Genomic DNA, 17,015 nt, shown 5'->3' on the forward strand with positions numbered 1-17,015 from the left:
GGGGGGCCGGGAGGGTGGGAGGGGGGCAAGTCATTTCGCCGGGCCAGGACTGTGTGGGGGGGGCAACGCGAGTGCCCGAAGGCCGGAGCCGCCACTCGACGGTCCTGGAGTGTGTGAGGGGCAGTGAGGCGATCGCCTAAAGGCCGGTCGCCAGGCTGGGATTGCGGGTGGGGGGCAAGGCAGGGGAGCGGAGGCTGCCGCCGTCACCCATGTCTGAGTGGGCGCTGGGGAAGGCAGCTCACCGAATCAGTAGTGCCCTCGTAATCCTCTTCATCGAGCAAAATGAAAATGGCGTCCAGTGAAGTACACAGTCGCAGCAGTTGTGGGGTGGGCGGGATCCGGGCTTTGCCTTCTGATTGGTGGCGATATATGCTGAGGAGCAGTGCCATCAGCCATACACTAAGGGAGTGCATTTTAGAATTAGAACTTTGGCACCCACTACTCAAATATAATAAGGGAGAGATACCACCTGGAAGTTGGCAACCCTGTATTATCAGCAATGACAGTGCCAGCTCACCAGTCGCTTTCTGCAGCACTACCAGTTTGGGGAGAGAAGACAATGGGTGAGCTTTTTTCCATTGTGGCCTCACTGAGCTGAGAAACCCTGAACTGATGGGGAGCATCTCATGGGGGCCACCCAACGGGCCTTGCTCCAGGGCCATTCTCCACGCCCAGTCCAATCCTGCTCCCAGTGAAGTGGGCACTGGTGGACAGCTTGAGATCATGACCGAGTTTGAGAGCTGAGGTAGGTAAATTCCAGCCTGTGAAATTCCTGGAGATTTGGGGGTGCATGCCCAGGGAGGGCAGGTTTTGGGGACCTCAACAGAGCATAATTCAATAGTCTACCCTCCTAAGCTGCTATTTCCTACAGGGGAACTGTTGCCTGAAGACTAGTGATAATTCCAGGAGACCCCCTAGGTCCCAGCTGGAGGCTGGCAACCCAGTGGTTTCGTTCAGACGCGGCGTTTCAGCTGGCATAAACTGTACCGGTTGGAACCGGTGCAGTTTATGCCAGCTGAAACACGATCACACTTACCTCCCTCACAGCAGAGCCCATCGTTGTATGCCCGCTCACACACTATGGGCGTAGGCGTTTTTTTTTTTTATAAACCTCAATTTGAGCATGCGCATAGGCAGCCATCCACAGAATGGCGATCTTTGCGCATGCTCAAAACACCCCGTATTACATTTAAACTTTAAAGGCGAGGACTTACCTTTAAAGTTTAAAGCCCAAACTGGCCTCCCTGCAGTCCCAGACTCCTCCGAAACAGTAAACTAAGGGCCTTTTTTTTTTTTAACAAACGTTCAGGGTGACCCTTTGCCCAAGCACATATCGCATACATTTTTTAAAAAATGGTGGGGGGAAATCGGAAGCCTCAGGCTTCCGAACGGAAGTGCCTGTACAATGTTGGAGAGCGTTCAGACGGGGGGGGGGGAACAGCGATTACAACCGTTGAACTCAGGATACCACCACTTGGGGACCTAGTGGCAGAGTACAACGGTGTAAAGCTGTTTACAACGGTTAGGGAGGGAAGGCAGATGTTCGCCGTCTGAACGCCGGTAAGTACAACGGTTGCTACCAGCACAGATTCCGTTGTAAATGCCGCGTCTGAACGCACCCAGTCTGTGCTGAATCCAGAACCCAAGCTTGTAGATCTGCCTGGTGGACAGTCACAAACACACCCTTCTTTCACAGCGTCTGCTTGTCAAGCAAGCAGAGTGACCAGAAAACAAAAGCTAAACTGCTTGCCTTCATGTTTGCTTCCTTGTAAACCAGCTATTTGAGCAGCCAGAGCAGGGATACATTCATGCAAACTGTCCTATATTGTGGACCATTTCCCTTTTTCTTCTTCCGTTTTATCGTTTCACATCGCACCTCTTGCAGTTTCCACAACCGGGTCTCAGCTGTCCCATTGTGGAAACAGCAGGAGTTGCTACGTAAAACTATAACACGGAAGAAAAAAGAAAAGAAAAAATGCACGACAAAACAGGACTGTTTGCATTAATGTACCTATTGGGAAGAATGTTTGTAAACAGAAACTTTTGTTGATGGTGAAAAGGTGAATCAGTTACACTAAGCTTTGATAACACAAAGATATAGTTACTAGATGTCCACAACTTAGTCCAGCCTTCGCACCGTAGAGCGTTTACATTAGCCCGTCTAAATGTTTTCCCTTCAAAAATGCTCTCAGGTCGGTTTAATAAAATCCCCCTACATGAAAGGTTATGTTCTCGTCCTTTAAAATCTGCGGATTCAATATATCACATTATTTTTGACTGTCAATTTCACTCAGCCATACGCAAAGAATTGGTGTCATCTTTATTTCCTCCTAATTTTAGTTCTAATAGGGAAAAAGCTATTCAGTATCTACTAAAGGAGACTAATCCTAATATTACAACTTTAGTGGCCACGTTTCTTGCCGAAGCAGGCAAAGTTAGATCTATTCTTGTAAAGGAATGATTCGTATTGTTTATTATGTTCCTAAATATACTGTTATTGTATATCTATGTATCTTATTGCTATGCCATTAAAGGTATTTTACTTTGACTTTAGTTACTATATCACAGTTGTATTTTGCTATATCACAGTTTGTATTTTACTATATCACAGTTGTATTTTACCGCCTGGAGATTGGCACTGAAATTGAAGATCCTTCTGTTGTGGTGGCAGCTGCTGCCAAAGCAACCTTTTAAAAAATCTGTGCAACCAATCAAATCTCCAATGGCCAAAGAGAAGTCTTGCTGGGCAAAAGCCCACCTGACTTCACCCATTTTCTAAAAGAGGAGAAGAAGGAGGAGGAGGAGGAGGAGGAGGAGGAGGAGATTAGCTTTATACCCCACCCTTCATTACCAAAAGGAGTCTCAGAGCAGCTTACAATCTCCTTCCCCTTCCCCTCCCCACAACAGACACCCTGTGAGGGAGGTGGGGCTGAGAGAGCTCTGACAGAAACAGCTCTTTTTCAAGAACAGCTGTGCCAGAACTATGGCTTGCCCAAGGTCATCCAACAGGTGCAAGTGGAAGAATCAAACTCGGTTCTCCCAGATTAGAGTCCACACACTTAACCACTACACCAAACTGGCTCTCACACAAACTGGCAGGTGTTGGCAGGTGCTGTGACACCCAGGGATACCGCACTGGGGACCCCAGTACACCATAAAGTCTAGGATAAATAGAAGGCCTAGAGTGGTTGCAGACTGTGCATGCTCTAGGACGTCTGTTCGGGCCTTCTAGGACTTATTGGAGAAGGCCTTTAATTTTGGGCTAAGAACTAAGAGGCTCTTGTCTGCTTATGGCTCTGGCTGGCTTCTTTGGGGTACTGTGGTTTTAGGAATTCCATGTGACGTGACATAGATTGGAGGGAGTTAACCATGTGAACTGTTTTAGGCACCCTTTGGGCAGGAAAATGGTTAATAAACTAAACTAAATAATAAAAGCACAGCTGAATATGCAGTTTTCACTTTCGGAGCTGCAAACCAGGGGGATTCTGGTGTTTTCCAGAGCATCATTGCTACCCGAAAAAGTCTCCAAACAGCTGGATTGTTAGTGTGCAATCCCTGCCCCTTTCTTCCTGGAAGGGCCGACCAATAGAAGGGAGTGGAGCTGAAACTCTGAACAAACAAAGTTCCTTTCGCTTTTGCTGCCTGGCTGACATTAGCTGTTCTTTATCAGAAAAGGCAGCAAAGCCAGAGAGGCTTTTTAAAGGGAGGAAAGAGAGGCCTCCCCCTTCAGAACCAAGCCTCTTTTCACCCTGTGGATTCACAGCCTCTGCCGATTCTTCCAACCCTCCAAGATCAGGAACGGTAAGCCAGGCTCTCTTTGCTATTCATCCTCCTCTCGGTCTCTCCTGTATTCCAGCAACTCTGCTTTAGTGGTCAGAACTGACATTGTTTCAAATAGACCCTGGTGGTCAGCCGTTTTGGTCAAAAAAGCAACAGACCAAAGTTTGAGTCCAGTGGCACCTTTACGACCAACAAAGTTTTTTCAAGGTGTGAGATTTCGTGTGTATGCACACACCCTCACATAGATAGAAATGGAAATGTAGACAGAGGCTGAACAGCAAATGAGCATGATGAGGATGTTTTAAGACATAAACTTAGCTTGTTATTCTGGTTTTGTCCCCACATATCTTAAATTCTGAACGGTTATCTTCCATGTCGATGTATCTGAGGAAGTGTGCGTGCACACACAAAAAAACTCGAAACTTTGCTGGTCTTAAAAGTGCCACTGCACTCCAACTTTGTTCTATCATTTCAACTACTATGTTTTCTTTTCTTTTTTTTTTAATGTGGAAGGAAAGCAGGTTCCACCAAGGGCTGTGAGGACAGAGAAACCAGCAATGTCCCTGCCTTTTCTTCCTTTGAAATTATAAATCCAACTGCAGTTCAGCCTTGCAGGAAGGTTCACAGCTGGTCTGTCTGCTGTATCCAAAATTCCGTTTCAACAAAGCAGTGTCATTTAGGAGTGTTACTTACCGATAACAGTTATTAACTATCAACATGGGTCAAACAGGTTCCGTTTTAAAATTCAAAGGGCTTTGTGCCTTTGGTATGCACAGCTAGAAGTGCAGGTACATCTGCATGTTTTTTGGTATGCACAGCTAGAAGTGCAGGTACATCTGCATGTTTTTTAATGTTTTCCATGGTGTTCGTAACAGGAACAAGCAGGCAAAGCCTTTGCCTTCCCTTCATCTAGATCTGGCGTCCCCACTGTGGTGCTTGTGGATGCCACGTCACCTACCAATATCTTTCTTGGTGACTGGTGTTTTTAGAAAGTGGGTGGGGCCAGGTGGGACTTTTGCCTAGTGGAGCTTCTGATTGGCCATTGGAGGTTCAATGGGTTGTGAAGATTTTTTTTATTTTAAAAAACATTGTTTTGGCAGCAGCTGCCACCACGGCACAATAATCTTCACTGGGTGACTGAAGGTAAGCCACGGCAGCCATTTTGTGACTGACTCTGCCTCCTGAGGCAGCTATTTCCTGGCAGCCATTTTGTGGCTGCACTCGTCATACTGTGTCAGAATTCTGAAGGTGCCCAGAGTCTCAAAAAGGTTGGGGACTCCTGATCTGGACACTGGGTAAAAAAAAATAACATCCAGAATTTTTGCTTATCATGAAGAGAATATATCTTTGTTTTAGCACTTCCTCATCGCCCTACCATCTCCTTATTGTTGTTAAGCATATTTCAACCAATGCCCCCATTCTTGCACCATCCCAAAAGCATTCCCTTTCTTTGAGAGGGGAAATACTTGACGGATGTCCCCTTAGTTGTCGAAAAGTGCCAGAGCCCCACCAGAAAGAAACTCGACAACTGTAAGAGGAGCTTCTCATCGTAGAACTTGGAAGTTGGTAAATGAAAGAATGAACATTTGAATGTCAGCAACCATCTGATGACTTAACACTGTATGTGTCTATGAAAAAAATAAATGTAATGTCTGAGGCTGCTGAATACAGATTCTGAATATTGTCCATCTAGCTCATTATTGTATTCTCCTGCCAGCGGCTGCTTTCCAGGGTCTCCACCAAAGAAAGATCTTTCCCAATGCCCCCTGCCTCTTCCTCTTGTCATGCGTTCCCCTTCAGTGGGGGTGTAACAGTCAGGACTAAGGCTGTGGTGTCACATGCAGTTTCTGCTGATATCTTTGTGGTACCTTTGCGGATTTAAAGAGTATGATCAGACAGCAACATCTGCCTCCCATGCTCCAGTCGTTGCCACCCCATTCTGCCCCCCTTTGGAATAGGAGCAATGAGGCACTGGGGAAATTCTGGTGTTCACGGATATCAGCACTTTCACCCCACATTTCTGGATATCTGACCTACCCTGGTGCAAGCCCAACCCAGTTGGGAAGTCTGATCACTCTGTTCTGTTTTCACTTCTTGGTTTTTTTTAGTCAGTTAGCGATATGCACATAACTGCGTCTTCGTGCACACCACAAAGCTTTCAGTCCTTCTGACAGAGGTAGCATAATTACCAGCACTTCATACTCTTCATTATTGGTCATTAAATGTTCAAAAATGTTAAATTAGTTTTTACTGTTACATAATAGACTTTTGAGGCTACTTGATCCTTATATCTTGTTGTTGCTTGTTTAATGCTTTTGATGTTAATTTTTGTTAATGATTATTTTAAAATGAATAAAAAAATTTTTTAAATGGGGGGGGGGTTGGAGGAAAGGCAAGCTGAGACGGTTTGTTGTTTTTCAAACTGGTTCCTCTGCCTATTACTTTGCAGCACAAAGGGTGGCAAAGGGGTTAGTAGAAAAGATGAGGGTTTTTTTTTCCCAGAGGGGGAGGCAGCCTCCTCCAGCTGTCAAAATGGAGCAGTGCTTTGAAGTGGTTATGCACATATGCAAAAGACACATTTAAAAAAGAAGCCACCCAACTACTCACTCTGTGGTTGCCCCGCAGCAATAATCTGAGTGGTCGACCATGGGGCAAGTGCGCAGTGAGGCTGCTTTAGGGTGTGCTATCTACTCACCCCTTCCTACAATGGTTGAAACCACCACAAATAGAGGCACAGCCGGATCGTGCAAAGCCTCCAGTGTGTCCGCAGCCTAAGAACCTGGAAGAAGCCAAAACACAGTTACCCGAACATACTGTGTAGGACTGGTTAGCCAGAAGGGGAGATACTCTTAGATGAGGACATTCTCCAATATATTTATCTGGGCTCAAGACAGCATGTTTTTCTGGAATGTATTATGTTGGAATGGCAGCATATAATTTACAAGCATGACAAAGCATCCCCCCCCCATAGTTCTCTCCTTTTCATAGTTCTCCCCATTAACAAAAGCACCCCTCTTTCCGTTCTTCATCAGAGAGTCCAAGTGGTCTTGATTTCTGATTCTCAGCATGGCAACTTAGAGCAATTATGAGCCATAATATAAATGTGTTTCCCCCCCCCACTTCATTAAAATAATTCAAAACACACATGAAACTCAGAAAGTATAACACCATCTACCAGGCCGAGAAGGTTATCAGATGCCAAATGGCCGGGAAGATGGATGCCTTATCCACAACACTCTTCTTTCTTGTGCATGTCTATAGAGGACCAAAACCAGACGACAGCCGGGAGCCCCCCGCTCTGGCAGAAGATCGACTTGGCAACCCTATGCCTGGGTACCCTTGCCTTTAGAAATGAAACAAGTGGTGACCAAAGACAGGGCCTTTTTGGGCAATGGCACCTTATCTTTGGACAGTTGTCCCCAGAGTGTCTGCATTTGTTAGTGTTCATGCGCATTGTGGGGAGGAACTTATTTTCCTCTTGTCTGAGGGTGAACTGAGTTTAGCCATTTGTTTTGCTCTTGTTTTTCAATCTTCTACAGTACACCAATAAATGACATTGATTTGTCTTTCCAATAGGCTGTCTTCTAGAAAGATTCTGGTAAGTTGCTTTGGAAAAGTAGGGTATAAATACTTTTTCTGAATACAAATGGTAAAGACGTAATGCATCTGATGAGGGCAAGAGTCCAGTAGCACCTTAAAAGCTAACAAAATATATGGCAAGGTATGAGCTTTCCTGAGTCACTGCTCATTTCTTCAGATATCAGGTCTGATAAGGGCTTGTTCGTTTTTCTACCACGGGAGCTTTAAGTAAATTGACCCTCCACCGCCCACAGTTGAATCCAGATTACCAGAGTAAAATGTGATGAGAGGAGTTAACAATCACAAGATTTGTGTTTATTTTTCAGGTCAACTGAATCATCAAGAAGAGCCATGGGTGGGAAAAGTTCGACACCAGTGGTAAGCAATAAACCCGAAGAGAAGTCTGCCAGGGAAGAAGAAAATCTTTCAGATCTGACTGTGTCAAGAAAAGCCACACTTGACATTGCCGTCACAGGACTGACAGGTGCTGGTAAATCGTCCCTTGTCAACGCCTTGCGGGGTCTATCAGATTTTGATGAGGAGGCAGCCAAAACTGACGTGATAGAAGGAACAACAGAACCAATGGGTTACGCGCACCCCACCTTTCCAGATGTCACAGTATGGGACCTACCAGGAATTGGGACACCTAATTTTAAAGCCGAGGAATACCTGGAAAGAGTAAATTACAGCCAATATGATTTCTTCATAATCGTCGCTTCTAATTCCTTCACTGTCAATGACATCCAGCTGTCCCAGGCAATTCAGAAAATGAAGAAGCGGTTCTACTACGTGTGGTCCAAAATGGACATTGCCATTAGTAGCGAAAAACTGAACCCAGACTTCAATGAGGAAGCAACCCTTCAGAAAGTCAGGGAATATTGCCTTGATAATTTGGTGGAGGCTGGTATTTCTTCTCCGGAGATTTTCCTGGTCTCCAATTGGTACCCGGAAAAGTATGACTTCCCCCTCCTGCAGAGAACTTTAGAGAATGAAATCGAGGCTCTGAGGAAACGTATCTTAAGACCAGCTGACAAGTATGTTGGGTTTAATCAGTTGTTGATTTGATTTTCTTTCTGTATGAACAAAAAGTGTGCCCAAAAATGCAGACCTGGTTCAGGAGTGATGGAGGGGGGCAACTACATGGATTAGAGTTACCTATTTTTGTACCTTTACTCCAATTTTAAAAAGCTGCACAATACTTTTAAATATTAGTACAAGTATATTATGACGATCAAATATATCGTATATATTCAGTATATACGGTATAAATTCACTAAATGAATGCAAATCCCACTCCATATGGCAAAATAAATGTACTATGCACTTTTCTTTTCCTTCACCAGGGTATAAAGCTTTTGAGAGATGTGATTTCTGATTGGTGAAATGACCACAGGTGGAGAGAACAGTTTTGACTGTCTTTCCCAGTGTGTGGTGGGGCTTTTTTTGGCGGGGTCAGAAAAAACTAGAGTTCCAGTCGCAAAATTGCCTCTCTTTTCAATGCAGAAAATTAATCAAAAAAACAGCTTTTACTGTTTGATGCATTCCAGCATTACGCAAGACATGTCAACAACCACAGGATCTCTGGAGATCTGCCATAAATAAAACCTGTTCTGTTTTGAAGGGCACCTGGTGGTTGCATTGGATTTTTCCCCTGATAAGATCCATGGTGGCTTTTCTGTTTTATCTTGTTTTTATGTATTGGCATGCATGCCCTGATGTTAGCCGCCCTGAGCCCGTTTGCGGGGAGGGAGGCCTAGAAATTGAATGAATAAATAAATAAATAAAATAAACAACTGATGGTTGCTGCTATAGCTAGATTTATTGCTGTTTGTTACTATTGACATCAGTCCTGCTGTGCTAATCTTACTTCTTGCAGTTTCCTGTTCTTAGGTTGTTAAGGATGGCATTCTCTTTCAGGTTTTAAAATCTTTCTCTGTAAGTAGCCTAGAGCACTCACTTAATAGACAGGCGAGGGTAGGAACTTCCTAAATAAATGTTTCTTTTTTGTTTCTTAGAACAACCAAACCATCCAAAGGAAGCGGAATCCATTTCATCCTGCTCCAAAAAATCTTAAAAATTGACCTTGCAAAGCTGAGAGACGATCTGATGTATAGAAGTCTTGAAGAGGTGACTGAGGACATACGTCAAGAATTGGATGAATTACAAAATGTCAAGCTTGACATTGCCATCACAGGAGTGTCGGGTGCTGGTAAATCATCCCTTGTCAATGCCCTGAGGGGCATGGCCGATTATGAAGAAGGTGCAGCTAAAGTTGGAATAATTCAAACAACTATGGAGTGTCACGCCTATCCACATCCCTTATTTCCGAATGTAACCATATGGGATCTACCAGGAATTGGTACACCTGAATTTAGACCAAAGGAATACCTAGAGAAGGTCAATTTTAGCCAGTATGATTTCTTCATGATTGTCACCTCAGAACGTTTCACTGAGAATGATGCCCTCCTGGCCCAGGAAATCACGAAAATGAAGAAGACATTTTACTTTGTGCGCTCCAAAATGGATGTCAGTATGGCTGCTGAAATTAGGGACCCAAATTTCAATAAGGACAAATCAATTCAGAAGATACGAAGATATTGCTATGATAACCTGACTAAGGCAGGAGAATCTAATCCAAGGGTTTTCCTTGTCTCCAGGCAAAATTTGAGTATGTATGATTTCCCAGATCTGCAAGAAACCTTGGAAAATAATCTGGATGATCTCAAGAGACATGCCTTAATTCTGGCTATGCCCCTTTTCTCCAGAACAATCCTCAAAAAGAAAAAGGCTGCTATGGAGGCCCTTATATGGAAACTCGCTATTGTATCCTGTGCTATCGGGGCGCTTCCTGTCCCAGGACTTTCTTTGGTTTGTGATCTTGGCATCTTGGTAGGAGCATTGCTGCATTTCTATAAAGTCTTTGGCTTAGATGAAGCGTCCCTCCGCAGAGTTGCAAAAGTCTTTGGCAAAGATTACCAAGTTCTGAAATCTGCTATCAAAAAGTCTCCGATGTCCAGTGAGATTACACCCAAATTTGTAGCTGGCCTCTTGGCCCGGTCATTGCTCTGGGCAACTGTGAGTGTAATAGAACTGGTCTTGGATATTGTACCGGTATTGGGCTCTCTGTTTGGAGGAGTTAGTTCCTTCGTCACCACATTCTTCATGCTGAGGAGCTTCTTGAAGGACATCGTGGAAGATGCGGAGAACGTTCGGGCAAAAGCTACTGAGCCTTGACCATCACGATATCCCGTCACAAAGACCCAAGGCACCAATTGGGGAAGAGAGTCCCAGGTACAAACTGTGTGAAATCCTGTGCAGGACTAGAACTCGAGTATGAGTGAAAAAGGAAATTGGATTCGGATTTCAGATCAGAAGCTTATTTTTCTGTTAACCGACCCCCAACATAATTGAACTTTCCAGTATGAAATAACAAAAGAAATCTGTCTAGATGGTCCCAGTTTTGAAGCCTCCTTTCCCCATCCCTGCTTGTCCAAAGAGCTCTTCAGGGCCTCTGAAGAACCACAGGCACGGCACAATTCAAATCAGAATTTTCTTTCATAAAAAATGCACACTAGCTAATAGTATGTTCTTGTGACCTACTTTGATTGCTTTGCACTGCAGCCCTTAGTCTGTGACAAGCCTTTTACCATAGATCATCTGCAGCCAGCATGGCCATGGGAAATTTAACAAATTTCGGTCTTTTATTCCTTTGATTTCTGTACCAGTTTTTGCATTACATGAATAAATCTAACTTCTTATTCAAGTAAAGTGAGTGTTCTTCTGATTTCAAAGGAGGGGGTTCAACTTAGGGCCCTCTCATGCCCTACATTAACACCTAGATTCTATCAGCCAAGAAGAGCTTTCAGGCCCTTTAGGGAAGGGGGTGGTTGAAGACTCAAATTTCACAGAGGGGCTTCTCACCTGGATCTCTCCCCAGTCATCTATGCCAGTCAGGCTGTTCTGTAGCTCACTAGGGGGACTAGTAAACCGGAAAACAGGCTGACAGCGCTTAGGATGAAATGAAATACAATTTCTCCACTGTAATTAACAATGTTATTTTATAATAGCCAATAACACATCCACACTGTTACATATTCTGTCTTTCATATGCACACCCAAAATACAGGGGGAAAGTGGGTTCAAAAGTACAGGGAAAAAGTGGGTTGACGAAACTCCCCGGAGTTGATTTTCATTTCGTTCACAACTTCATCCAAACATACTGAAGCACCATGGTAGTCTCTCTTGAAAATCTACTGTTCATAGTGTCTTCGTATGATATTCCATGCCATGATTTCAAATACTAGAATGTATCCTCATCCATTTTACTGGAGAATCTTATCCTGGGCATACAAACAGATCAATTTGCCCGGGCGTACAAACAGATCAATATGCCCCGGATAAGATTCTCCAGTAAAATGGATGAGGATACATTCTAGTATCCTCGTCATAGTCAAGCAAGCAGAGTGAGCAGAAAACAAAAGCTAAGCACAATAGCACTACAGTTAAGATTAGAATCCACATGCAAAAGAACCTCCTCAGGAAAGCTCTTCCGTTAGCATGTTCACAGCTTGGGGAACTCCTACAAGAGAATGACTCAGCCCTACCCCACTTTCCTGAGTAGATATAAATGACCTGCCTACCATTTTTCTTCTCACCTTGACACAGAGAGTACTCCATCTTTCTGTGTTATACCTCTGAGGATGCCAGTCACAGCTACTGGCGAAACGTCAGGTCCTACAGTGCCAAGACCATGGCCATACAACCCGGAAAATCTACAACAGCTAATAAAAAAGCAAAACTGCTCGGTTTCGTTTTTACTTCCTTGTAAACCAGCTATTTGAGCAGCCAGAGCAGGGAGGAGGGTAAACTCCTGGAGGGAAAGAATAACCAGCATGTAACAGTTCAGCTCAACTTCCTTTTGCAAAAATAACTTGGCTTGGCAGCCGCAGATAAGCCACGGCAGGGCCATTATTTCCAAGTGCCCCCTTGTTTTGGGGATACTCCTCCCCAACATCTAGGAACACCCCATTTTGAATGCTGATCCCGTGCTGACACCAGTTTGAATTCTGTTTCAGGTCCAGAGCATCATCTCACACAACACACTTTTATTTTATAGCTGGTCACTTTTTAAGTGCTGGTTTCGGTATCTTGAGGTACATACATGCCAACAAGCAAGCAATGTAAGGGGGGAAAATCCTTGCTGGTCAGAGCCAAATTTCGCATGCGCTGCCTTCCTGGAGTTTAAAATCTGTCTCCCCTAAAAGTGTCTTTCTCTGCTCACTGACTGCCTGCGTCCTCTCCTTTCACCCCATCTCCCCGAGATAGCCCATCATATGCCTTCATTGCTCTCCCTTCCAAAGCAATTTTTCCCCGAGGAGTTTGCTGTGATCCCCCCTGGGGAAGAGGGAGCCTGAAACAAAACTCTTCACCTAGAAGATGCCAACTCTGCCCTCAGATCCACCCAACAGGCCCGGGACCCAGCAAAATCGGCCAGACGTCCACCTGCACCGGAGATATAGGCTATCAAGGGCCTGTTTTCCATTTGCATTGGCCAAACCGAACATTCAAAATGGAAATGCCTAGAAAACAGCAGGGAAGCCTTTTGGCTTCTCTGGACATTCATTCAGTGGCCTTAAACTAGAAGAACTCTGCATAAGATTGTGCTGATAATTTTTCGACTGGGTCTTGCTTCTCACCTGTGTTTTCCGGTGTAAGTCCAGGTGTGCCAACCTCAAGGCCGGGGCCTGGGGTTCTCCTGGAATGACTGTCGATCTGCAGACTGTAGATATCAATGGCCTGTAGGAAATGGCAGCTTCAGAGGGCAGTCTCCATGGCATGCCACAGTGGTCCCCACCTTTCTGAGCCCGTGGGCACTTCCTAGGGTTGCCAAGTGTGATTTTCGCCGCAGCAGGGGACTCCCGGCTGGCGGCTGAACTGTGCGCGCGCAAAGCACGTGCGCGAAGCATGTGCGTGCCGCATCCACGTCACTCGGAAGTGACGTGACCACGCCGGGCACGCTGGGGGCAGGGCCACGACCATCCGAGGGAAAACCATAGAGTCACTTCTGGGTGATGTGCACGTCGGGGTGGGGTTCCCCCCGGGGCCCGATCCACCAGCGGCAGGGAACGGGCCTCTGGGGCGGGGTTTTCCCCGCCCCCTGGGGGGACTTGGCGAGCCTAGCACTTCCAGAATTCTGACACAGTGTGGTGGGCACAGCCAATGGGTGCCATAAGAGGTAGAGCTAGCCACAAAATGGCTGCCTCACTTTACCTTCAGTCACTCAGTTAGCGTTGCCAGCTCTGGGTTAGCAAATACCTGGAGATTTTGGGGATAGTGTTGCTGCCAGAGGTGCTTACTCCAAGAGCTTACAGTCAGTGTTCCCTCTAAGCTGAGTTAGTGTGAGCTAGCTCACAGTTTTTTAGCCTCCGGCTCACACATTTTTGCCTTAGCTCAGGAAAGATGGCTCCGGAGCAAACTGATTTATGCAGCAGCCAAATTGCTTGCTCACGACGTTCATGCCAGTAGCTCACCAAGTAGAATTTTTTCTCACAAGACTCCACAGCTTAGAGGGAACATTGCTTACAGTAGCCCCTGTAAGAAGAGCTCTGTAAGCTCTTGGAGGATTGGCTACATTAGGGGGTGTGTTGCCTAATACGCAAAGGAGTTCCTGCTACAAAAAGAGCCCTGGATAACTATATCTTTGTATTATCAAAGCTTAATGTAACTCCTTCACCTTTTCACAATCAACAAAAGTTTCTGTTTACAAACATTACACCATACATTTAAGATGTTGAGAGCCAGTTTCGTGGAGTGGTTAAGAGCACGGACTTTAATCTGGGAGAACCAGGTTTGACTCCCCACTCCTCCACATGCAGCTGCTGGTGTGACCTTGGGTCAGTTAAAAGTTCTTTCAGAGCTGTTCTCTCACCCTACCTACCTCACAGGCATTGCTCCCTCTAAGCTATGGAGGCTTGTGAGCAAAAATTCTACTTTGTGAGCTACTGGCATTAAAGTTGTGAGTGAGCGATTTGGCTACTGCACAAATTAGTTTGCTCTGGAGCCATCCTTCCTGAGCTAAGACAAAAATCTGTGAGCTGGGGGCTAAAAAAACTATGAGCTAGCTCACACTAACTCAGCTTAGAGTGAACACTGCTCACAGGGTGTCTGTTGTGAGGAGGAGAAGGGAAAGGAGATTGTAAGCTGCTCTGAGACCCCTCTGGGTAGTGAATGGTGGGGTATAAATGCAATCTCCTCCTCCTCCTCCCCCTCCTGAATACATGCTAAAAGACACATTAATGCAAATAGTCCGATTTTCTGGCCAGTTTTTCTTTTCTTTTTTCTTCCATGTTATAGTTTTACATAGCACCTCCTGCAGTTTCCACAATGGGGGTCCAAGCCATCCCATTGTGGAAATTGCAGGAGGTGCTATGTAAAACAATAACATGGAAGAAAAAAGAAAAGAAAAACAGACCACTATATCAGACCCAGACCTGGCAATGCTAACTGTTTGCATTAATGTATCTATTGGCATGTATCCATCCTTAGAAGTTTGGTGGAATGTTTGAAAATAGGAACTTTTGTTGATTGGGCAAAGGTGAAGGAGTTACACTAACCTTTGATAATACAAAGATACAGTTACCATATCAGGGATGTATTTTGTTGTTTACCACCTGGAGATTGGCAGACCCAGTGTGGTGGCAGCTGCTGCCAAAGTAACTTTTTAAAAAATCAAATCTTCAATGGCCAAAGAGAAGTCTTGCTGGGCAAAAGCCCGCCTGGCTTTACCCATTTTCTTTAAAATATAAACTTGACAGGTGCCAGCAAAGGTGTTGGCAGGTGCCATGCCACCCATGAGCACCACATTGAGGACCACAGTATACCATAAAGTCTAGGAGAAATGGAAGAGCTAGATTGGTTGCTGTTGGGTTTGCAAGTTAAAACACTTCAGCAATAATAGAGATAAGTTTTGACTGTGTTTCATTAACAGAAAGTCACATGTTTTGTTATACCCAATATGTTTACTAAGTAGAAAAGCCCGGGAATTTTGTGGGAGGTCTTACTGTAATGACTTGAAGTTTAGCCCTGTGATTGGAGATCAATGTATTGGCTATTTAGCATGTTGGAGTTTATGTTTCCTGCCTTGTCTCTTGAAGAAGAAGACAACGCCTTTTTCTTTCGCTAAAGATGTAGGGATTTAGTCCTTTCTTATATTGCATCCTGTTTACCTTTTCCATGTTAGATTTCTAGTAAACTTTTATATTTTACAAACATACACATGACTCAGTCACTCTATTTTTTGCTCTGCTGATTTTTATATCTGCTTAACTATATAGAATCCCAACAGTTGCAAACAGTGGATGCTCTAGGAAACAGGTGTCAAAGTCCTTTGTTATGAGGGCTGGATATGACATAAATGTCACTTTGTTGGGCCAGGACATGTATGCCATAATATGTAACACACGGTATTGGAGATAAAACTTTTTAAAGATTATTTCAGATGCTGAATGGCAATAGCAGGTGTGATTGAATTAGGTGTGATCTGCAGAGGGGTGGAGAGAGCAGCATTGGTGTGATATACAGAGGCGTGGAGATATCAGCATTGGTAATGAGATGGGAAACCTAGATCTCAGTTTGGTACAGGAGGATTCAGTCCAGAAGGATGCAAAGAATAAATGGAAATAAGTCTGAAGAAATGAGCAGTGACTCACAAAAGCACATACCCTGCCACAATTTTGTCTGTCTTTAAAGGTGCTACTGGACTCTTACTCTTTCTACCACTATTAGAAACCACAACATTCAAAAACCAGTGGGGGAACATTTTAACCTTCCAGGGCATTCAGTTGCTGACCTAACAGTAGCAGTTCTCTTACAATGGAATTTCAAAGGGAGATTAGAAAGAGAGACTGATGAATTGCAATTGATCATGAAGCTCAAGACAACACAGACTCCTGGACTGAACTGAGACCTAGGTTTCTTCTCTCATCACCAATGCCTGCTATTGTCTTTCGGCATCTGAAATCACCTCACTCTCTAAGGTATAAGGACAGATGGACTCACATTCCAGCTGTATCTGAAGAAGCGAGCAGTGATTCATGAAAGCTCATGCTCTGCCACAAACTTTGTTAGTCATTAAAGTGCTGCTGCACTCTTGCTCCCTTTCACTAATAGGGAATGCAAGCTATGCTGTTAGGTCACCCCCACACCTGTTAGAAATGGAAAGGGCGATCTCTCCAAGAGCCATGGTATGGGCTCTCTCTCTTTCTCATACCAGAAATAAAAGGTTTTTTGGTCTTAAACACAGGAATCCCCGCCATACCTGGAAGAAAACATTTTTGCATCTTAAACACAGGACTCCCCCCCCCCCCATACCTGGAATAAAAGATTTTTGTATCTTAAACACAGGACTCCCCCACCATACCTGGAATAAAATGTTTTTGGGTCTTAAACAAAGGGATCTTCCTCCCCATACCTGGAATAAAAACATTTTTGGGTCTTAAACAAAGGACTCTCCTCCTCCATACCTGGAAAAAAATGTTAAACAAAGGGCTCTCTCACTTTCTGGTGTGCTCCCTTTGGCTCACTCCCTTCCTCTGAAGGAAAAGTGTGCTTCTACCTGGAATAAAATGCTGCTGGTCTTCTTAGAAGTCCCATGAGAT

General features: G+C 44.6%; 1 protein-coding gene across 1 annotated transcript; it reads left to right on the forward strand.

The window, feature by feature from the left end:
- Window positions 1–3,589: 3,589 nt before the first annotated feature.
- On the forward strand, window positions 3,590–11,078 carry LOC107114783 (interferon-inducible GTPase 5-like). The gene is made up of 3 exons (XM_015416379.1): window positions 3,590–3,801; window positions 7,686–8,393; window positions 9,375–11,078. The coding sequence occupies exons 2-3, from the start codon at window positions 7,711–7,713 to the stop codon at window positions 10,591–10,593; spliced, it is 1,902 nt and encodes a 633-aa protein (XP_015271865.1). The 5' UTR covers window positions 3,590–3,801; window positions 7,686–7,710; the 3' UTR covers window positions 10,594–11,078.
- The last annotated feature ends 5,937 nt before the right edge of the window (window positions 11,079–17,015 follow it).

Source organism: Gekko japonicus, unplaced genomic scaffold, assembly GCF_001447785.1.
Source record: "Gekko japonicus isolate JY-2015 unplaced genomic scaffold, Gekko_japonicus_V1.1 scaffold2726, whole genome shotgun sequence".
Classification (NCBI taxonomy): domain Eukaryota; kingdom Metazoa; phylum Chordata; class Lepidosauria; order Squamata; family Gekkonidae; genus Gekko; species Gekko japonicus.